At 43.5% G+C, this 24,094-nt stretch overlaps 1 protein-coding gene across 1 annotated transcript in view; it reads left to right on the plus strand.

Moving 5' to 3' along the window:
• LOC136571790 (prostaglandin reductase 2-like) overlaps positions 1-23,979 on the plus strand; it is a 152,739-nt gene extending 128,760 nt beyond the window's left edge. Inside the window, exons 3-8 of the mRNA XM_066572419.1 lie at positions 13,281-13,451; positions 15,314-15,523; positions 16,895-17,016; positions 17,731-17,818; positions 18,791-18,830; positions 23,830-23,979. Of these exons, the coding sequence (XP_066428516.1) occupies positions 13,281-13,451; positions 15,314-15,523; positions 16,895-17,016; positions 17,731-17,818; positions 18,791-18,830; positions 23,830-23,897 (699 nt within the window). The 3' untranslated portion in view covers positions 23,898-23,979. The remainder of the gene's footprint in view (positions 1-13,280; positions 13,452-15,313; positions 15,524-16,894; positions 17,017-17,730; positions 17,819-18,790; positions 18,831-23,829) is intronic.
• The last annotated feature ends 115 nt before the right edge of the window (positions 23,980-24,094 follow it).

Consider the following 24,094-nt stretch of genomic DNA (forward strand, 5'->3'; position numbering starts at 1 on the left):
GTTTATGGCACCAAATACAGCATTGATGTTCTTTTCACACTTATATCGGGGGTCTTCCACGGACATGAAAGGAACCGGCAGGATGCTAGGAAATGACAGTAGTTAGATCTATGCTTCCAAGTATCTGAGCAACTGGAAACTAAAGTTAGTCTGGATTTACATGGCACAACTATCATCCAATTAGTCGCTCAAAAGAGCGAATGTTAGCGACAGTTGTTCCATGTAAACACGGCTAACAAGCGGGCGACAAGAATTCATTCATTAGTCATTTTGTTTCAGCTCACCTTAAAAATAGTCGCTGGTCAAATAATTATCATCTGATATAAACAGGAAATTGTTTGTTTTTCAACGACTAGCCAGTAACATTGCAGGGAGGTGAGCACTTCAGCGACCGCGAAAGGGAACAATCACTCTCACAGTCGTTCGTACGCTAACAAAACGCTGTAGCGAGTATTTCGAGCCTCTGTTCAGATGACAGTTTGTCCCAGGTAAGAGGGCTGAACCCAGTAATTATAACTGGAATGGCAGACTATGCATATGGGAAGCTCCTAACTTATCTCTAATGGTAAATGTTGGGGGTAAAGAAGGGTTGAAATCCAACATTTCCATGCGCAGGCCAGCTTTCCGGCGCGAGCACACCGGAGCGGCCCCATTGAACAGAGCAGAAGACCGCACAGCGCAAGCGCGTCTAATGGAAGGAGAAGACCGCGTTAGTCGGCGCCATGGAGACGAGGACGCCAGCACCGGAGGGGGTAAGTGTATAACTTCTGTATGGCTCATATTTAATGCACGATGTATATTACAAAGTGCATTAATATGGCCACTTGATTTCGCGGGACAACCCCTTTAACTGCATGTATTTTGGACTAAAAATCATTTTGCCATAGGATTTTTTAAAAATCGTTTGGCTTCTGCAGCTTCTAATTTATGAGGTTGATCTTGCACCCATATATATATATATCTCAAGGTCACATGACATACAAATAGATACTTTCCCAGACATAACCTAGACAGTAACCCATTCAGTGCTGCAAAGTTGCAATACACATCATATTCATACACATAGAAGACAGCGGAAAAACAAGACAACGTAGACCACCCAGAAACTTCCAGAACGTTTGCACATTAACTTCTGCACACTGGAGTTTTACAACAGAAAGAGAACCACGATGCTGCAGGTTGGCCAGTGTAGTTCTGTTTACAGACATGGAGAGAGTATGCAGCTCCAGTGCAGACTACAGAACTAAAACTTTTTTTTAAGCACATACAGCATTTTCACGGTCGCCCTCATTACGTATACGCAGGATGTGTTTATGTATCGCCATACACATTCAGCTTTACCCTGACCGTGTTCTACATATTGGTTTAGCGTACTCTATGGCTTTTCTTAAGCCGTTGTGTCGCTAGGCTGTAGACCCCACAGATGGATCATATTTTATAAGATTGTAAGGATGAAAATCTTCCCTTGGTGCTGTGGACATTTCTTTAATCTCATCGTCTTTTGCGGTAATTTTGGGCCTTTTCTTAAAAAGGATTTCTTGTCATAATGAAAAAAGCAGATGGTCAATACATCTTAGTACAAACAACCAGATGAGATTTGTGCCTGACAAATTTAAATTTTCTTCAAAATGCAGACGAATGGCTTCGCCTCATCACATTTTTCGGGTATGATTTTCATGCCCGCCAAAACTGATGAAAACATGGTTATCTGTTTAAACCCTTACACAGATATTGTGTGTGAGCTACTGCTGCAGCATCCCCTTCTCCGCCATCTCCCCTACCATCTAGAAGTGCCTTTTATGGTCCAGTGATCAAGCAAGAATTTTCACCTAAACAGTTGTTTGCCCCTCATCAGTATGCAGTAGGTCTCTGGCTTAGTCTGTGAGGGGCCTATAACTAGGGGCAGAAGCGGTGTTGTGTCTGCTTAAGGAGAGCACCCAAAAAGTGTTTCGAGACGCCTAGGGGGTTAGTGCATATGGGGATGGTATAGTCTCTCCCCAAAAGAGAGCACCCAGAAGGGGTGTGCGGACATCTAAAAGCTAAGTAAGGAGACTTATAAGACCTACTGCATACTGATGAGGGTCAAACACCCCAATCTAATACATGGCGCTGTAGAGGTTTTTTTTCCATCTTTCTAATTCGCAAGGGTTCTCAAGACACACATCGACTGCAGCTGCAACAGAAATTGCGTGAAGACGACCTGACAAGCCCTTGGAATTCTTTCAGTGGACATTTACAAATGCACAATTTTCAGACCCCACTCGGGCGACAAGTTCTCTGTTTGTACTCGACACTACCAGTTTTCCTGAACTTCTGCATCCATTTCTTTGCAGTTCATGCACTCACAGGCTGCCTTCCTGGGTGTTAATGATTGAAAGCCTTGGCCACCTCATGTGAACTGCTGGTATCGACTATCAGAATGATCTCATTTCTGTCCTGGACTAATGCCATCTTTTCGTACCTGAAAAGACATGAGGTTAATCACAGAAGGGACAAAAGGTTTCAATAAAGACTTATGGAACACCCTGTGAACCCTCCATGTAGCTGGCAAACCCAGTTCGTAGGCGAGCCGGTTCACCACACGTGGGATGATAAAGGGACCCACGTAACGCGGCGCCAGCTTCAAAGATGGGACCCTTAATTTGAGATTTTTAGAAGACAGGTATACCTTCTGTCCCACCCTGTAAGGTTCAGATACAGACAGACTCTTCCCACTACGCAACTGCATACGAGCCCCCATTGCTTCCAAGTTTTTCTGTACCTCTTTCCATACTCCCTGCCGTGTATCTGTGGTGACATCAGCTGCAGGACAGACAGATGGAGTAGGGATCGCTGTAAGGAAGCGAGGATGCTGACCGTATACACAAAAGAATGGAGATACAACAGTGGAAGAACAAGTGCGGTTGTTTAGTGCAAACTCTGCCAACGGCAGGAACTCTGCCCACTGATGAGCCTTTTCACCAGCAAACAACCGTAAATATTGCACTAAATCCTGATTTTTCCGCTCAGTCTGACCATTAGTTTGCAGGTGGAACGCTGAAGAGAAGGAAAGCGACGTTCCCAGGTTTCTGCAGAAGGCACGCCAAAACTGCGACACAAACTGAACCCCGCGATCAGATACAATGTTTTGGGGAACCCCATGTAGGCGAATTATTTCTTTTACAAAAATCTTGGCAAACTCTTTTGCCGATGGTAGCTTCTTTAACGCCACAAAATGTGCCATCTTTGAGAACCGGTCGACAACCACTAAGATAGTGGTGCACTTCTGGGATTCTGGTAGGTCAGTGATAAAATCTACCGATAACTGCGACCACAGACTAGAAGGTACCGGTAACGGTCTCAGAGGACCCTCTGGAGGACACCGTTGACTCTTATTGCGTGCACAGACAGAGCATCCCTTAACAAAGTCGCGGATCTCCTGAGACATGCCTGGCCACCAGAAGTGTCTAGAACAAAGATCCAGGGTTCCCTGAAACCCTGGATGACCTGCAAGAACCGACAAGTGAGAGTCATCCATGACTCTAAGACGTAAGGTCTCTGGCACAAACCATCTGCCCTCCGGCACCCTCGCAGGAGCATCCTGCTGAGCATTCTGTAGTGGAGGGACGAAGTTAGATTCTACAGCTGCCACCACCACGCCAGGTGCCAAGATATTCTCGGGGGTCATAGTCTCACTTTCCGGCACCCCGAAACTCCGTGACAGGGCGTCCGCTTTCACGTTCTTCTCTCCTGGGATATATGTCACGACGAAATTAAACCTGGTGAAGAACAACGCCCACCTGGCTTGACGAGCTGTGAGTCTTTTAGCATTGGTGAGATATACCAAATTCTTGTGATCAGTATATATGGTAATAGGGTGTCTAGCACCCTCAAGATGTTGTCGCCACTCTTCTAAAGCCCATTTGATTGCCAGTAACTCACGGTTACTCACGTCGTAGTTGCGTTCTGCTAAACTAAACTTCTGCGAAAAGAACGCACATGGGCTATACCCAGATCTCCCACTGACTTCCTGCGACAATACTGCCCCTGTCCCCACCTCAGATGCATCTACCTCAATGAAAAAGGGTAGACGCGCATCCGGCTGTATTAACACCGGGGCAGTCGTAAATGCCCTTTTTAGATGACTAAAGGCCTCTAGGGCTGCAGGCGACCATTTTAATTGGGAGAAATAGCTGCTGGACAAATGAGCGTTTGTCCAACAACTATTGAAGGTGTATTTGCACTTTAAAGTACTGACACCAAGTGGATGACTCCGAACATGGTCGGCGTATCTGAGACTGATCTCATTAAAGCCGTTGTCTCACGATCGGATTTTATCACCTATCCATAGGTCTGATCACTGAGACCCTCCCACTAATTCCAAGAATGGGGGTCACGTGTCTCCCTTTTCTTGTCACTGTGGTTGCGTATGCATGACACTGCTCCATTCATTTTAATGAGGCTGATGGAAATGGCGGAGTACAAGTGATTGACTATCTCCATCAGTCCCATTGAAGATGCATAGAGAGGCACTATGTATGCTTGACCACCGCCATTCAGTCTCCTCCTCACTGATGGGGCAGTGCAGTGATACTGTAGTGAGGAGGGGAAGGGGTACGGGAACCACGTATCAGACTTGTATCACCTATTCTATGGATAGATGATAAAGGAAAATTGCGACACAACCCCTTCAATCCTTTCCAATCCACTGTCTGACCTCTGAAGACATTATGATTTAAGCTCTACAGCTCCAATGTTAGAAGACATCCACCGGGTTTCTCTTACTGTGTATTGCCAGCCTCTCTGCTGTCGGAGCCTATCCAACGTGTCACCTCATGCAGTACTGGCTTTAGCCAGGATATAGCGCCGTTGTATAATGGTAAAAAAAAGTAAGCCCCCTAGGAAAACCAGGATTTCTGCCCTCCTCTTCACGCATAGGTGGGACTGCAAGTGATGAAACATTCATGACCCATCCTATCTAAAGCCAACTATATTTGTCATCACTGCTGATAACTGAAAAGAGTAAGCCTGTCCCATATATTACTACTAGTTGCAGGCAGTATTCTGCACCCCCATTCTCAATTTTTTAGGGAAAAACATTAAAATTTGTAACTCGCTCAAAGCCCACTGTAACTGTTAAGAAAATTGTAGATCAATGTATCAGTTAATTGTTCTTTTATTGGATTGTAAACTAAGAAAGATATAGCCTGTTGCTAGTATGAGTAGTTAAAGGGTTAAACGAAAACTTTTCTATACCATTACGGGGTAGACAGACAAGATAAGAATCTCCAGACTGCCTCCCTTGCATTCCTTTTCTCTGAATTCATAACGGTCTTATTGTATGTAATAGATACACTTAAGGAGGTGTAACTTATGTTAATCATTTTTTGTTTTAGCCTATCCTGTATTATTAATCTTGGAGGTGTATATACTTTTGCTGTGATGTCATTTGTAGTATAAGAATCAAATACGCCTTAGAATAAATTAGAAATCATCTGATATAGCTGAGGCTAGTGTGATGTGTTTCTCCTGGGCCCAGACTTCTGCACGGGATCTGGGATCGTCTTCTCTTTGATAAACACATAAATTCTCCTTACATTTTTGGTCCTTCGAGCCGGAATCACTCACTGCAGAGGGAGAGGAAAGCCTGGCTGTGAAAAGGTGGGTCTGAAGTACTCTCCAATCATTAAAAGACCTCCGTCTTGCTTAGACGTAATTAGAGGCCAGTCGGGCATCCTGTCTGAAACAGTGACGTTTTTCCGAACTAGCCGGAGAATTTGGAAGCCTCCCAGATAACGTGTAGTAAGTATAGCAATGGTTAAACTTCTCTTCTCTCTTCTTCTTCTTCTGTATACTTTAGTGTTAGTAGAATTTACAATGTGTATTGTAAATGAGAGGCAATCATAGACGAAGGGACAATAGCAGTAGTCTATGTGAAATGTGTAAGGTAAATGAGAAGTATAGACGAATGGGTTGCCAAAGGGGCAATAGCAGTAGTCTATGTGAGACCATAGCCATTGTGAGAAGGCTACAGGAAAGAATTAACTCCGTGCGACACGTAAAAAGTGGTTAGATGACGTCATGGGACACAGGGGTGTCCAGGAACTTTACTTCTTATCTTTCTATTACTTTCTCTTTGATATTGTGTTATAGAGTAACTAAGAATATGAAGAGGGCGGCCGCCTACTAACATAATGTACTATTTGTATTGCTGTCTTATATTGCATGAAGCGAATGTGTGAGTGATTGAGATGAGTGGAATAAATAAATAAATTAAAAGTCCTAGTTGTAAAGAATTATGTGATAAAATACGGACAAAATCAGCTAAAAGATCAGCAGAAATACGGATTATCCGCTGCTGAAGTCTGGTTAAAAGAAGCCCCAAACTGTCACGCCCATATAAAAAAGAGACGCCCGACAGTTTGATGAACAATTCAAAGGGTTAATGAGGAGTTCCAATTGAATGAAAAATAGAGAGAGCAGATAGAAGAATTCTATGGCCAGATTGGAGTTCTGTAGAAGGCAATTGGAATGGGAGGGGAGGAGATGGTAGACCCCTTCCACATGATAATCAGGATTTAACAGAGAGAACAAACAATTTAATTCAAAGATGTAGGAACAGGTGGGCTAGAAGGACAAATTGGGTGGAAATAAATAGATGTACTCAGAGAGATGATGAGGATGTAGATCAGTATTATCACAGACTGAAGGAAGTATTTGACATCTATAGTGGACTAGAGGCACCAGAGGGAAATCAGGAAGAGAGAGATGATCCGAATGCTGCATATAATCAGCAGTTAAAGAATGCGTTTGTAAGTGGAGTGAAGAAAGAAATAGGAGGTTATATAACGAAGCATATGGTTACCCTTAGAACAGGATCATTGCAGGATGTTTTGGAGTATGCAAAACATGCGGAGAAAAGTGATACAAAGAAAAGGGTGAGAAAGTGAGGTTTTTTTTATACAGGGAGAGGAATGTGATATGATGGTTCAAGTAAGTCAGAGAGGTCATTGGACAGCGAGAGGATGTGAAAGTAGAGACAGAGGAAGAAGCAGAGGAAGGATGCAGCTCGGGGATTTAAATGTGTGTTTGAATAATGGAAGTCTAGTGATTTTGCCCGAGAGTGCCCTGAGAAACAATGTTCTCAGCGACCTTGGGGAAAAATGACTAGGAGGGGTCGATGTACAACACTTGGAGGCTCTCATGGCAATCTCCACTGCCTGAGATAGATCTCCAAGTGAATGGGCGGATGATTACTTTCCTGGTGGGCTCAGGAGCGACCAGAATATTAATACATCCCAATATGTAGCCAATGTTAAATGTAGTAATAGTCATATCCTGGTAAGAGGGGTTAATGGCCGGACCTACAGGGAATCCCTCTCTGAACCAGTTATAACAGACCTAGAGACAAATAAGCCTGTGAAATGTCAGATTATGTAGTCTTGAATATGTCCAGTAAATGTGTTGTGATGAGATATTATGATAGAATTAGGTATACCTTCACCAGAGTACCTCAGGGCTGCTGTGAATCTCCAACAATTGTCTCCCAGGCTATGTCAATACACTTAGCCCAGTTCCAGCCTCTTAGAGGTAGTCAGCGACTACTGCATGTTGGTAGTCAGCAGCAGACAGTGGAGAGCATTGTGGAGGGACACAGTCACACTCTTGAGGTTTATTTATGAGCAAGGCCATAAAAGTAAACAGGTAGAAACTCCAATACGGTCAGCAAACGGTTAAATATTTGGGGTATAACCTGTCAGATGAAGGTAGGCAAGCAATTCTGGAGGTCCCAAAACTATGAGCAAATGATGTCCTCTTTGGGAATGACAATGTTACGTGTGCTGCTGGGATTTGTTGTTCTATTGTGTTTCCAGCAGCACAGCACTCACAGGGTTAATGATTGAGCTGGCTGGGTGTGGTGCTGTCTGCTAGCCAATCCCCTGGTCAGTCTATATGGCCCCTCAGGTGGGCCGTCATGAATGCTTGTCTGGTGAGGGTTGCAGTGTGATCAGGTTCATGTCCGTTTGTACGTTTAAATTCTGTCAGTTTTGTGTTAGCTTGCTGTGTGTCCTGCTATCTGTGTCCTGTCCTGTGGCTGCGTACGGTGTGAACGGTGTCCGGTTCTGCTGGACTCCTGGTTAGTGTAGGGACTAGCAGTATAACCAGGAGCCGTGAAGTGGCCTGCTAGTTTCAACATCTTGTACAACATGTCAACTAATACCTGGTATTTATATTCAGCTTCCAATCTGGTACTAGTGGTTGCATGTTGTGTGCAGTGTATTCTGGGTCTGTCATGTGGCATGTGAATGCATCCTGTTCTGGTGTGTGGCTCCTAGGATCAGCTAGGGCCCAGATCCGAAGACCGCTGGGCTGCCCTTATTAGGGCAATGTCCCCGCTTAGGTAGGGCCACTGTCATCCTCCCTTGTAGCACAGGGTCAGTTGCCTGAAACCGGTGTGAGCCCCGTGTGACCCTGGTAGTACCAGTATGTGTCCCCTTTGGTCATGATCATGTGGGTTCCGTGCTTTGCCTGCCCACACGATCGTAACAGACAAACTTCTGCAGCTCCTGGATCCCAAATTCTGCATCTCTGACAGCGCTTCTTACCAGACTCTGGTGGGCACATCAGTCTGGGGGGCTGCTGAACTATAGCAAGCCCTTTGTGCTAACTGTTGACTCAGGAGAAGGATATATCACCTCTGTGTTAACTCAGGAACACGTGGGAAGCAGACTAGATCCAGTGGCCGAGCGCTCCCAGCCTGTGTACAAGCGGTAGTCAGACCTTCTGCCACTATAGTGCTGTCCCCCCACACACTGAGTACCGCACGCAGTTAGTTATACTCATATCTTAGTCCTTCTAGACCTCCCCCTGCAGGACACTACTACTCACAGCCACACCTGACAACCTAGGGATGTACTACGGTCCATCCATTTACCTTACTGCCTATTTCTTCAGACGGTCCCCCATACAACTGTCTAGGAGAGATGGCACATAAGGTGTTACTCAGACCAGATCTGCAGGATGTATCTCTTGTAGATGCTGAATACACTCTTGTAGATGGACTGTACATCTCCGTTAAAAAAAAAAAAAAAGCTATCTTACCTAAATTGTTCTACAGATGTGCAGCAGTTTTGAGCCATGGGCTGTGTCATGTCTCAACAGGGGGGATGGTGGCACTCATATGGACAGTGTTCACAGCCTAGGGGTTTACAAACTACTCTAAAAAAAAAATTTTTTGTCTTGTATTATTTGTGCTAAACAATGCCGAAGGGAGTATAAGACCAGGAGGGGGCGCCGTCCTACACATGGGGGATGCTGGGAGAGCTCTGAGTGTAACTTCTATAGAAGGGGTGACGAGCGCCATACTGGTAGATCTGCTCCCTGACCTACTGACTGCAATCCCTGCTAGCCATCATAAACCGCTCCTGCAGTCACACCGTTTCTGCCGTCACACGGCTAAATGTCTAACCATTTGTCTATGTGTATAGCATCCCTCACTCTTCACTTCGCCATACCGTGCACATCTTCACCCCGCCATACTGTGCACATCTCCAGCCCTTTACCTTCTGTATCACCCCATTACCTGTAGTATGTAAGCTCGTTGGAGCAGGACCCTCACCCCTATTGTTTCCATCAGCTGATTACTATGTAACCGTGGTTCTGTAATGTTTGTACTTTTGTCTTTCTGTATCCCCCTGTCTATGTAAGCGCTGCGGGATATGTTGGCGCTATACACAAAGATTATTATAGATGTGTGTCAGATGAGGGACTTGTTGGCATTGCACACAAAGGGGTAAGGCGTGGCTAGTGCTTGCCTGGCTTGATAGTACTCCTAGTCAGGCCACGTCCCTGGTGGCCATCTTAGTGCTAGTCATGGCCTGCGGCCATTTTAGTACCTGCTGTAATACCTTCGGCCGCCGCCCAGACGCCATCTTGGCTCCTTACATCCCATAGCTGTACCTTCTACCTGGCATCCCAATGCTTGCACTTGTAGTACACAACACCAGTGATTAGTGCCTTCTCTGAACTGCATAGGAATAGTCAGCAGCCTCCATCACTGTCCTCTGTGTGTTGATGATATGTTGTCTACCTGAGGTGTGTGCTATAAGATGGGGTCAGCTCACAAATGGTTAAATCGTCTGTTACATGGGAATGCTTCTTTCACCCTCGCCCCCACCTTTCAGCTTTAGAGTTCAGTGAGGGAGGGAGGGGGTATGTGACTGACTCTAGCCATGCTCTGCTTGCTTGATATGAATAGACCTGTAATGAAGATGATCAGGAATGAAGTTTAGTATAAACCTGTGTGAACAGGGAACGTCCATTCTTGCTGTTATTTGTGTACATGTCAGTTCTGTGATTGGTTTGCAGTGATTTTGATTGTTAAATGGTGTTTTCAATGTGATAATGTCATGTAAGATATAATAATAATGAAGTTGTTGATAATGTGAGAGCTGAGTGTCCCTATTACGGGAAGGATAGCACAAGGATGCTGCAGTTAGCTGAAGGAGCCCAGCCACAGCTAAAGCTCTGTTTATCTTACTCCATCACCTCTCCTTGATAAGAGAAATTCCTGAGGGGGGGTGTTAACGTTGGAGGATCAAGCGACTGCAGATGATTGGAGTAGTAGTAGTTGTGTGAATCTTAATGTTATGCAGTAAATATTGTGTATAGAGAATGTTAATAATAATTATATGAGATAGGAAGACTTGACCCCACGATAGATAAAAGTTAATGACAAGTCTTCAAGCTGTGATGAACCTAAAATGTGTGATTAAGCTTCTTAACTGTACCTACCCCCCACAGATAAGTGATCCATGCTATACATTGAGTTTGCTGTTTCCACCTGTGGGCTGGGACCAAATACCTGCTGTTGCCTCTGATCCTGGGGTTATACTTGCTTCGCGCTACCTGGTAATGGGACTGAGGCAGACTACGGGAGACTGCCTGAGGGATGCTGTGCGGAGAGGAGAACCGTAAGGGCACGCTGTCTCTGGGATATGGCCTGAGCTACAGAGAGCACGCACAGATGTGTGATGGTTGTGTGGTGACCGGGCCTAGAACAGGTGCCAGGTACAGCCCCTAACGGGATTGTGCTTGGTACAACTGATAATGCCTATATACCTCATGACCTCCGAGGGTAACAGCAAGGGCCGTGTCCGGAGAACTAGGGACACCTCTCCCAAAGGTTCCTCGGACCCATCGGGGTCCCAAGGGGGGTACCGGACGAGTATGGGACGAGAAATCGGATGGCTGCAGGGGGTTTGAGTCTCTTCTTGCATGGTGGGTAACAGTGAATAAAAATGTAGACTGGATTATATATATATTATAACCAACAGAGATTTGTTAATTATACAAGAGATGCAATCAAGGGCCTAGCGGAACAACTAGGACCTACCTCACTCATTGCATGGCAAAATAGAATGGCTCTTGATATGTTACTAGCAGAAAAAGGAGGAGTTTGTAAAATGATTGGAGGATATTGTTGTACTTTCATTCCTAATAACACAGCACCTGATGGTAGTGTTACTCGAGCACTGGAAGGGTTAAATGCATTATCAAATGAACTAGCTGATAACTCTGGCATAGACGGTCCATTCACAGACTGGTTGAAAAACTTGTTCGGACACTGGTCACAAGTCATATACTCCACATTAGTCTCTATGTCAGTATTTGCCTCCATTCTAGTACTTTGCGGTTGCTGCTGTATTCCATGTATCCGAGGACTGTTACAAAACCTTATTATTATACTTCCATCACCAAAACTATGTTCCAAAATATACAAGATGACGAAGAACAAGATGGCTTACTGGGTCAGGTGACCACCTCTGTCTGACAAGTGATGGGTAAAAGTTCTATGAAGGAAGCGCCATTTTTCTTTGATGATTTTGAAGTGTGACATTTTGATTCCAGTGCGTTCTGATTGTACCGGAGGATTGCTCTAATAACTGATGGACACTTCGATAAGTAAGATTTTATATCATGATGGACAATCATTTATATATGAAGAAAGGAGCATCAATCTCATAATAAATCAAGGCCAAGCTTCTCTTGGGGGCGGGCCTAATTGTGGGTACAATTGGTGGAATGACTTTATAAAGATATATTTGCATCAATGAAATATTTTTATATGAAATAATTATATACTTAGTCTTGAAGTGTGAACCCAGGCGTCCTGGTAATAAAGCTTCGGGCCGTAGCCAGGGGGTCTGTGGTAGAGTCATTTTATATGTGCATTTACTATTATACTGTGCTGATGTATTGATCTAAAGTGGGGAATGTTAAGAAAATTGTAGATCAATGTATCAGTTAATTGTTCTTTTATTGGATTGTAAACTAAGAAAGATATAGCCTGTTGCTAGTATGAGTAGTTAAAGGGTTAAACGAAAACTTTTCTATACCATTACGGGGTAGACAGACAAGATAAGAATCTCCAGACTGCCTCCCTTGCATTCCTTTTCTCTGAATTCATAACGGTCTTATTGTATGTAATAGATACACTTAAGGAGGTGTAACTTATGTTAATCATTTTTTGTTTTAGCCTATCCTGTATTATTAATCTTGGAGGTGTATATACTTTTGCTGTGATGTCATTTGTAGTATAAGAATCAAATACGCCTTAGAATAAATTAGAAATCATCTGATATAGCTGAGGCTAGTGTGATGTGTTTCTCCTGGGCCCAGACTTCTGCACGGGATCTGGGATCGTCTTCTCTTTGATAAACACATAAATTCTCCTTACAGTAACCCATAGGCCTCATGCACACGGGGAAAATTGAGCAGCGGTTTCCACGCTTGTCAACAGGCGCAGGCGATCCGCTGCTCAATGTGTCCATTGATGTGTTGTAGGTTCTTCTCTCCACGCACACCAGCAGATTTTATTTGTGGCCTCTCCGTGCTGAAATAAAATCGCAGCATGCTTTATTTTTAGAGCGGATACACAGGACCGGCTCCATTGGAGTCAATGGAAGCCATCCCTGACGGTGCACTTCTGCAATAATCATTGCGGAATTGTTGCGGATCCGCGTCATCACCTAGGCGACGGCGCTGAGAAATCTGTACTGTGCGTGTGCCGCCGGAGTCACATCCGCATACAGAAGAAAAGATCATCTCACAGGTGTGCAGGGTCACTGGCAGCAGGCACGGGAGTAATTCTGTGTGGGATTTCCCATATCCGTGCGTGCCCGTGTGCACGAGGCCTTATACAGAAAACACAATGTTGTTGTAACTGTTAATAAAACTGAAAAATTGTTGTGGCTCCAGAAGTCTGTTTTATTTTTCAACTATTGATATATTTCCATTAGCTGGACCCTAGTCTTGTGGATGGGCACCTGCCATATTTTCTGGGCGCAGTCGGATTTACTGGTTTGACTGCTTTTTTCGGTATGAAGGAAAAAGGTCATGTGATTCCTGGCGCCAATCAGATAATGGTTGTTAGTGGCGCTGCTGGAGCCTGTGGGTCATTGGCTGGACAGGTAAGTGATATGGAGTAGGAAGGCAGGCACTCATTTCTTGGCTTCCATGAGCTGATATGTGGAGTGTGTGTCTTTATGACCCTAGTTTCTAATACTGTTATGCTACAAACGCCTTTGCTTCTTTACTACAAGTAAGGCTGGCTGTCCACGGGCAATAGTTCATAGCGTCGTCCGCGGCGATAAATCGCACATGGATCACGCTTGAACTGATTTCCATAGGATAACAATGATGAGCGCAGCCTGATGTACATGAGCGGGAAATCCATCGCAATTTTCCACTCGCGTCTAAAAATCATAGCATGCCGCGATTTTCCGTGATGAGCCTATCATAATGATAGGTTCATCGCAGTGACTGTAAATGATCTCCCGCGGCGGAAATCTCGCGAGAATCCGCCGGCCCGTGGATAGGCGGACTAAAAATATATTAACTATGTATTGCACTTACAATATGATAAGGCCTGGTGTATCCTCCATGCCTTCCTTCCGGACATACAGTATCTCTGTCTCAAAGGAGAGAATAATCACAACAATTGGTGCAAATGAAAGCGGATGGGAATTGCAAATTAGATAGAACTCCTAAAGCACAGAACAGGGTATTGTTTTTATGGCGGAGACACTGGCAAAAATTACAACTTTTTTCTAGCGGTCCGTATGATCGCGATGATTCCAAATTTATTTAGTTTTTTTATGGCTTAACTATTTTTATAAAATAACATTTCTTGAAATATATATTTTCTGTCACCATCTTCTGACCTCCTCTTTTATCTTTCCATCCATGTTGCTGTGTGAGGGCTTGTTTTTTGCAGGATGATCTGTGGTTGCTTTTGATACCATTTTGGTTTGCATACGACTTTTAGATTGCTTTTATTACATTTTTCTAAAAAAAACTCACTTCTGGTATTGTGTATTTTTCTTCCCATGAGATTCACCATTCGGGATAAATAATATATTATTTGGATAGATTTTTTATTTTTTAATAATTTTATTGAGCAATCAAAACAATGACAATAATATACTTTTTGAAAGCATCTTTGGAATCTTTGAGCTAAATCAAAATTTACATTAACAAAATATAGGATAGACTTCAGATATCTGCCATCCAATAATTATATAGATAGAGTCTCGTGGATTCACGGGGCACAGGATGTTCACTTTTTTTTGCTCCCACTGCGGCCGCGCTCTCCTCTACAGGAGAGCCGTCCGCAACTAAAAAGCGACCAGGCCCCTTCAAAACCCATAGCTAAGTGCCGCGGGTTTTAAAGCAGCGGATTTCCAGCGGAAATCTCGCGGTTTTTCGCTGCGACCAAACTGCGGGATTTCCGCTCTGAATCCGCCCAGTGTGAACCCAGCCTTACAGTTTTTTTGTGTTTCCTAAGGGGACTTAAACTTGCGATCATTTGATCACTCAAACAATTTAATACAATACTATGGTATTGCATTACACTGTGTTTTATCAAGATGCGCCACAGGCACGCCTTGATTAGCATTTATTCATGGCTATGCTGGGGGGCTTCAGAAGGCCCTTGGATCCTATGATAACTAAACAGCATCTCGCAATCTCATTGTGAGGGGACCTTTTAGAACCCCCAAAATTTCATTAGGGTATTTAAAAAGTCAACGGCCACGATTAGCATGAGCGCTGATTGTGGCTATTGCAGACGGATATTAGCTGTCAAAGACAGCCAGCACCCACAGTGTATGGAGCGGGATAGGCTCCTGATTCCGCTCCATGCAGACCCTGGACCCGGAGGACGTACATGTTCCTTTAAGGAACTTGTCACATTTCTAACGTAATAGGTTCTCTTTAAATGTATTTACAAAGTCAATAGGCATGACACATTCAATTAGCTTATGTTCTATAGATTGGACGATTCTTTGGCTGCTCTCGCATCATTGGAATTTGTGGGACAGATGAGAAGTGTTCAGTGTTGACCTCCGATTTTGGCTTTGATGCCGCGCTGAATTACAAGAAAGCGGGTCTTGCAGATAAGTTAAGAGAATGCTGTCCTAGTGGAGTGGATGTGTACTTTGATAATGTCGGAGGAGAAATCAGTGATCTTGTTATTAGTCAGGTAAATATCAATATTCCAATGTAATGAAACACTGACTTATTTTTCCTGGTGTTCTTGTTCAATTCATCCAAATTGTAAAATGTTATATTAATTGAAGGTGTTCTGAGACTAGAAAGTTATGGCCAATTTTTTCTAGAAACCGGTGCCACTTTTGTTCTTGTACGGTGTATGGTATTGGGGCTAAGCTACAATACCAGACACTGCCTCCGGGCAAAAGTGGCACCATTTCTTGAAGCAAGCAGTAATGTCAATTTTCCGGATTATTCTTTTTACAAATGAGTTTGTCTGAAGCCTAACTCCATTCAAAATCTGAGTATTCAGGTGGGACTGTAGTTACCATTTATAGATGTCGTCCAGGACTAGAAAAAAGGTCATCCTATAGGATGTGTTTGGTATGGCCGTTCAGTTTCATTCATTTAAATGGGGATGAGATGCAATACCAGACACACCCGATGGACAGACGTAGCATTTTTTCTGAAATAATGGCAGCCTTTTCTTCTGCTCCTGGATAAGAGTTCATTCACATCAGTGTTGGTGGTTCCATTCGAAATCTCTGTTGCTGAATTGCGTAAAAAAACAAACAAAATAACAGAACGAATTCGCAGAGTATGCTGTGCTTATTTCATCCTATAAAATGCTGGAAGCCCATTCAGAAACCAAAGGACCCCATTATTATCCATGTGGTGCTTTTCGATTCCATCGTATGACTGTTCTGCTCGGCTGCTGAGTTTCATTTTTGTAGCACAATCAGCATATTTTTAGCCACAGAAAATAGACTATGGCTTTTGGTGCAAATACACATTATATGTGGATCTTGACCTCATTTAAAGAGGTGAAATCTGTTCTGATAGTCCACATTATATGTCAATAAAACACAGATTTTTTTTCGCACCATGTTGATGAGATTTCTTAAAGGGTTTTTTGGGACCATTTTTACTCTTCTCCACTTATTTTAATATCTAAGATTCAAGGACTTTACTATATGCATTGATTTTTTTTTTACTTACTGCGATCCGCCTGTGACAGCTGGTCATGGGGTGCGCTAATGCTGGTTATTTGCATGTTGCACTGACATCACGTCTACTACACTCACTTCCACTCCTGTGCATCATGTAAATTAGAGGCATTGTGTATATTTATAGAACAAGTGATCAAAAAGTTTTCCAGGTCCTTAGGTGACATGGGATGGCTTTGACAATAAGTGGCAAATTATTTGGCATTGGAAAACCCCTTCAAAATCTCATCTGCATGGCTTGACCTGTAAATGCTGCCGATTGTCTGCGGCATTTATATCCCATATGAACACTCCCTTAAAATGACCCACAATTAATAGAACAAAGGAGAATAAAATATTTTTGCTTTTAAAATTAGATGGCCAAGAACAGCAATATCCTTGTATGTGGTCAAATATCACAATACAACACGGATTTTGCTTATCCACCTCCTATACCAGCCCAAACAGCGGCCATACTGAAAGAGCGCAATATTACAAGGTTGGTGTTTTTTCTACAATATTTTTTTTTTTGGCTACCGTCTGACAATGTTGGGTAGAAAAATAAAGCCGTCTATTAATTTAGCTGACTACCAAATGGAGGAGCCAATAACACCTGTGCAGGACACCGATAAGACAACCACTCACACTGCCTCTTGATAATGAGCGGGGTGGCTGCTTGGTGTATATTCCCGCACATAGTGGATACAGGGCGCCAGACCATTCTGATACATGTAGTTCACCATGCAGACCAGCAACCTATTAATGACGCCATGATAATTCGGCGGGTTACCCTGCATATCCATCAGTGAACCACATTGGTACTGCCACCCTGGGCTCCCCCTAGAGTCTAAATGCCACACTGCATGTGAATGATAGATAATAAATGCAAGGCATTGGTTGGATGTTGGCCAAGATACATGAGCCCACTAACCACTTCACGGTTCCTTGCGTTGTAGTGGGGCCCTACACTAATATAAATGCGTCACAGAAGGGGAAATCAAGAATTAAAAACAATCACAGATAATGGCCGTTACTTACTGAGTGAGGAGTGTATATAGATGGTACCTGCAGTCAAATGAAAATCTGGAAAAAAACATTTATTCATGCTACATTTTAAGTTACATTGATGTCAAAATGTAAACAAAAAAAATTAAATGTTCTGAATGCAATTCTGTAAAACAGATTGGAAAATGTTTATTTGAATTTTGGACAGGGAAATATCTGTAGTCTTTGACTATGTCCATCACTTTGAAATGGCTATTGAGCAGCTCGGTGAGTGGGTGAGAACAGGAAAATTGAAGGTACGTCCAAGATGAGGTATTGATTGGTGATGGTTAAACCCATATCATCATTAATATATTGGAAAACAGATTGGTGGGGATCCTTCAAAATAACCCATTACTCACTCGTTGTTCAGTAAAGCTGATTTTATGTAAGAACAGTAGCCTTAAGATGTTACCAAGGGCATGATTGGAATACTGTTCAAAAGCCCTGCTCCAGCATGACCCCGGTTTGATATCCAAGAAGTTACGGACGGGTTTCCTTTAAATAAGGTACCTACTTGCAGTGTGTTTCCTGTATAGCAGAACCATCGTCATTTGTAGTAAAACATTGTCCATTTTTACCACATTGTTTTGGCCACACAACTTACGACCGCTATATATACGGGTAGCCTAAAAGTCATAGGCGAGTCGGTAATTATGTAGATTTTGTCTAGAAGTGGAACAACACTAATAGTTGGCTTGGTCGCATTACTGTTTTATACTAAGTCCAGTTTTGTTTCATTTTCTATAGCTTTCGGATTCCTAGGGTCATATATTCCTCAGTCCCTGCCCCCTGTTATCTAACACAACGACTATGTTCACATCTGTGTTCGCAGCCTTCGTCGAAGATCTGTCGAAAAAAGATCCTACATGCAGGACTTTTTATTCAGTAAAATACTGGATAGATGAACAGAAAATTGAATGGACACCATTATAGTCAATGAGGTCCATTCATCATCATTCAGTTCCATCATAAATCAAATCTGTTTAGCCAGCAGATTGCCCCTGCTCAGTAACAGAGCCGGAAAACTGAATCCCCTAACTCCGGTGTGAACATAGCCTAAATCTGTTCTTGGCAACAGTGCGCTACGAAGCGGTTCGGGAGATAATGTGAAGAGGAACACAATCTCCGATTCCATCTCCTCCTTATCTCAGTACAGGCTTCATTAATCTATTGACACTGTTTCTTACATTTTAATGTGAAATTGCTTTATTACATCTCCTGTGCAGGTTAAAGAGACTATTACACACGGAATTGAGAACACGGCAGGTAAACAAGTTTTTTTTCCATATGCAATATTGCAGTTTTTAAACTTCTGTAAAAGGATTAAAGAGATTATACAACTTGGACAGGACTGTGTTAGAAGGGCCCCCTGCCAATAATTTGTTCAGAGTGTGTCCTGCAGATAGGACCCCCAGTATGAAGCTGTTATATGGGGGCACTGTGGCAGAAAGTGTTAAGTCCCTTTTACATGAAACAATTGTCGATCAAATGAGCAAAAGTGAACCATAAGCCTTCCGACTAAATACAGCCGACAATAAAAACAGCAAGCTACATTGTTCACTTTTCGTTCATTTCATGCAGGCATAATAATCGTTCACTAATCACTTGGTTTAAATACTGATCATTCAGCAAATGTGAGCATCTGAACAATCACTCATTTGAATGAGCCAACACAAGAAATCAGCAGATCTAAATGGACCCTTACTCTGCGGTGCCACCAGAAAGGAAATGGAACAGGACACAGGTTTTTAAAATCAAACGAGTGAAATTTAACAAGCCCTGTATGTCAGATTTCTGGCATAAAAAAGCCACAACGTTTTGCGCAACCTTGTTGATGCAAAAATTTGCATCTTTTGGTCCCTTTTGCAAAATGTGGGAGAGGCTTACTGGTAGGGGGCATGGCCATCTGCAACCCATCAAGTTTACTGTAATTTACATCAGAAGTTTATAGATGAAATGTACCTGAGGTCATAGCTGTAGATTTCACAGTTTGGCACCTTTGACCAGACATGCACCAAGAGCTATGCATCTGTTAATAAACTTGCCACGCATCACTATAGGGAAGTCTCTACTTGATGGCTGAAGTTGTCAGACACATGTGCTACTTATCTTGGGGAGCGGTTAAATTATAGGATCAAGGAATCCAACCAGTCCGACTGAATTTCTTTTCTGGGGCTGCATTCCCACCAACATATATCGGCTCAGTTTTCACGCCGAGCCGATATACGTTGTCCTCGTGTGCGGGTGAGGGGGGGAGGATGGAAGAGCCAGGAGCAGGAACTGAGCTCCCGCCCCCTCTCTGCCCCTCTGCACTATTTGCAATGGGGAGAGGCGGGATAGGGGCGTGGCTAATTCTCGGAACTTAGCCGATATACGTTCGTCTTAATGCAGCCTAAAAGAGATAATAAGCGTGATTAAGACCCATTTACACGGACAGATTATCGCAGTGATCGTTTTAACGATAATCAGTGCATGCAAATTCTCAGAACTTAGCCCCGCCCCTCTCTATTGCAAATAGTGCAGGGGGCGGAGAGGAGGCAGAGAGGGGGCGGGAGCTCAGTTCATGCTCCTGGCTCTTCCATCCTCCCCCCTCCTGCACACGAGGACAACGTATATCGGCTCGGCGTGAAAACCGAGCCGATATATGTTCGTCTGAATGCAGCCTAACTGCAAGTTTCGCCATAGAGACTTGAACGCAACTCGTGACAGACAGCACATGAACTCCATGTTTCGACTTTAGAACGCCGAAACGCGTTGTATAACTATCGCTGCAAGATTTCCACTTGCATGCAATCTTTTATTCGGAAATAAATTTATGATTAATTTATATAAATACTGTCTGCTACGACAGTTCATTTTTTCCGAAGAGGAGTTCCAGCAGGAGCGCGGAAAGAGTTTTTTCTATTTGAAGATTTGCTCGTTTTAACCCATTGAGGGAAGTTTTCTCTCTTTGGGATTGCTTTCATTCCGGCGGCTCTCCTTCCCCATCGAAGGATATCTGAAGTCTCTTCGTATATTACTACAGGCATACTCGGATCACAGGTGCTGGCGGGTTGTTCCCCAAGGATTTAACGATCTACGGGAACCCCGCTGTGCACCAGGTGAGTTACTCTCATTAATTATTATATGGTGGCGCGGATCGTTACTTTGAACTGCACATAAAATTACTACAGTGGGTAAGTCGTTATACCACAAAAACAAGATTTTTTTTTTTTTACTCACCCTTAAGTGTTTTTCATTTTGTTCATTGTGGACACAGATGAAGACTGTGAGAACAGGAACAAAATCCTTCATTTGTACGGAGACCATCTGGGTAACCCAGGCCTCAGCCATCCAAGGCCTCCAACTAAATCTGAGCATGAAAGTCGGACCCCACCCAACGTCCCAGGTGGAGGGCCGATTCCCTATTCAGGGAAATTTGGTTTGCCCATCATGTCTCAGACACCTGGGTTCGGGAAGTTGTCTCTCTGGAATATGCTATAGAATTTCAGGTGAGGGCCGTCCTTCATGTGGCAGATCTAGTGGGAGAGGCCTTGGATGGCAGAGGCCTGGGTCGCCAAGGTGGTCTCTGTTTAAATGAAGGGCTTTGTTTCTGTTCCCACGGTCCTTTAGCTGTGTCCCCCAATGATGCGGGCGAGAAAAGAAACTGTCAGCCTGCACCATCTTTACAGTTTTTGTGTTAATAAGCTGTATCTGTAACAGAGCTGTGCAGACAACCAGCATAGGGGCGAGAACACTTTGTTTTAACAGAAGTGAGAAATTGTGAAGAAATGAGTTATCTTAAGATTTGACAGGTCAAATTGTTTTGCCGCAACAGTAATGACTGAGCAGCAAACTGAAGCTTGGCAGGCGCTCGGCCCCACAGATATGTAAGAGTTCTTCAGGTCCTTTTACATGTAGCAATAATCCTTCGCCTGAGCAAACGATGTCACAGTGTACTCGGGCGGCAGGTTAAAACACAAAAATACATTGCTGCCATTTTATTTTATTATTTTTTTTATAGGATCATAAACTGTATAAGTGAATGAGAACGACTGAACGATCAGTGTTTAAACCGACCGATTAGCAAACGAGTCAACGATGATTTTCATGCTTGCATAAAATGAATATTGAATTATAAGTCAATGAATTATTGGCTGTGTTTATACTGAACGATTATTGCTCACATTCAAACAATGCAGCTACTTTTTTTTCTCTATAAGGTCTCATGTCCGCAGGTGGATTGGATTCCGCATGCGGGAGCCTGCAGCAGAATCCGACCCTGCCCTCGGCAGAGGACCCTGCGGTTACCTCTCTGGTTTTTCTGCGTGCTGTGCAGGTTTTCTATTACTGGGTCTGTGGATGCGCCGGCGGCGCGCACAGTACTTTTTTTTTTTTTAACTGATTTCCTGCGAATACCGTGGCATAATTCAATTGTGGACGGGCAATCCACACTGAAATGGAGCATGCTGCAAATCTTTTTTCCAGACCAAAAAGTCCACTAATCAAAGCTAAATGCTTTATTTCATTTGAGGACGCCCATATATCCCTACATATATCAGATCCGCCCGTGGAAATTGGGACTAAAGATTCAGGCTTCACTGTATACATAAGCCAAATTCACACAAGCCTATTACAGCTACACTGGATGTAACCCTCCTAAATTAACATCATTATAGATCCCTATGTTAATTCAGGTAACTAGACAGGTGGGAGGCCCGGTATTTGCTTATATTATTCTCATGTGAAGCGCTTTCTGCAAAATGTTACTATTTGATAATTGTATTTGTAAATGTTTAGGCCTAATGCCCACGGGCGGATTTCCACCGTGTATCACGTGGCGTAAATCCGCAGCGTTGCCCTGTAGCTGTTACGTTCTATTGAACCTAATAGCGCAATGCTCACGGTGCAGAATTCCACCCCGTGAAACCACCCGCGGCATGTTCTATTTGCCGCGGGCGGACGGCTTCCATTGCAGTCAATGGAAGCCGTCCGTCACGCCATCTTCCGCGTGAAAACACTTCCCCGCTCACCAACGGCCACGTCATGTGACGCTGTGGGCGTGTCATGATGCTGAACTGCGCATGCATGCCGGAACGGGCTGCGGGATATCGGGCAGTGGATTCGGAGAGGAGTATGGGGTCTCTGAGGAAGCGCCGTGAAGGACTGCGATGCGGAATTTCGCTTGCAGAGTCCATCACAGCCGTGGGCACTAGGCCTTATGCATAAAGTTGCTAGAAGTGGTTCATGCCTTAATATATATGTTCTAATGTAACAGATACAGTAAAACCTCTACTAGCATTGACCTCTACTAAGGCCAATTTCGAGTAAGGCCTCCGGTCCATGGGCGATTCTTTGTCTTATCCACGGTGATGAGCTGCACGTAGGTAACGCTTTTCATAGGATAACGATGGAAAGTGCAGCCTGATGTATACGAGCAGAAATCTGCCGCGATATTCTTGCTTGTGTATAAAGAAATTGCAGCATGCCGCGATAAACCCATCACCATGATAGGTACATCGCAGTGATTGTTAGGATTCTCCCATGGCGGAAATCCACTTGTTTAAAATACAAAGCCCGTGGACAGGCGGCCAAAGGCCAATTTTTTTTAAGACAGAATTTTGTCTCTAATCACCCCGGCGTCTGCCAGCCTATGTAACCTTGCTGCTGAACCCACATGATCTCCTGATTCGTGTCTCCTCCTCCTGCTAATACAACCCACCCTTCTCCATCATCGGCGACAGGTACGATTGCACTCCAAGGTAACACAGAGAACAGTGATAATGCTGAGGAAAGATGATGTCACCTGCAGTCCTATGTAACACCACAGAAAACACAGTGACCGCTGAGGACAGATTATGTACTGTAGTACAGCAGATGTCACCTGCAGTCCTATGTAACAACACAGAACACAGTGATAACACTGACGACAGATGATGTACTGTAGTTCAGCAGATGTCACCTGCAGCCCTATGTAACACCACAGAGAACACTGTGATAATATTGAGGACAGATGATGTAGTAGATGTGACCTGCAGTTCTATGTAACACCGCAGCTAACACATAGTAACATGTTAAATATTCATTTATTCTTTGGTGTTTTTTGGAATGCCTAGAACGAATTAATTGGATTTACATAGATTCCTATGGAAATAATCACCTCGAATAGCAACGGTTACAGCTAAAGCCAATTGCTTTCGGACGGATTGCCAACCTTAGTAGAGGTTTTACTGTAGATCACTTCTTTTGAATGCTTGTATAATAGCTTTATATTTTCCTCCTGCAGGTGCTTTTCTGTCCATGTTGAAATATAGGGAAGCAGATTGTACAGATAACTGGATAACTGTCTCATAATCAATAACAATGAAATTGACTTATTTATTTAAATAATGTTGGATCCAATCTACAAGAGACGTTGGATTACCTTATTGTCGTCAATGTCACATTAAGCATACTGCATATTAGTTAGATCTTTCATAATGCAATCCACTTAATAGCAGAATAACCACTTGTAACGGTCTTCATTTATAATGTGCAACAGTGATAAGTGT

The sequence above is a fragment of the Eleutherodactylus coqui genome, chromosome 6 (genome assembly GCF_035609145.1).
Source record: "Eleutherodactylus coqui strain aEleCoq1 chromosome 6, aEleCoq1.hap1, whole genome shotgun sequence".
In the NCBI taxonomy this organism is placed as follows: domain Eukaryota; kingdom Metazoa; phylum Chordata; class Amphibia; order Anura; family Eleutherodactylidae; genus Eleutherodactylus; species Eleutherodactylus coqui.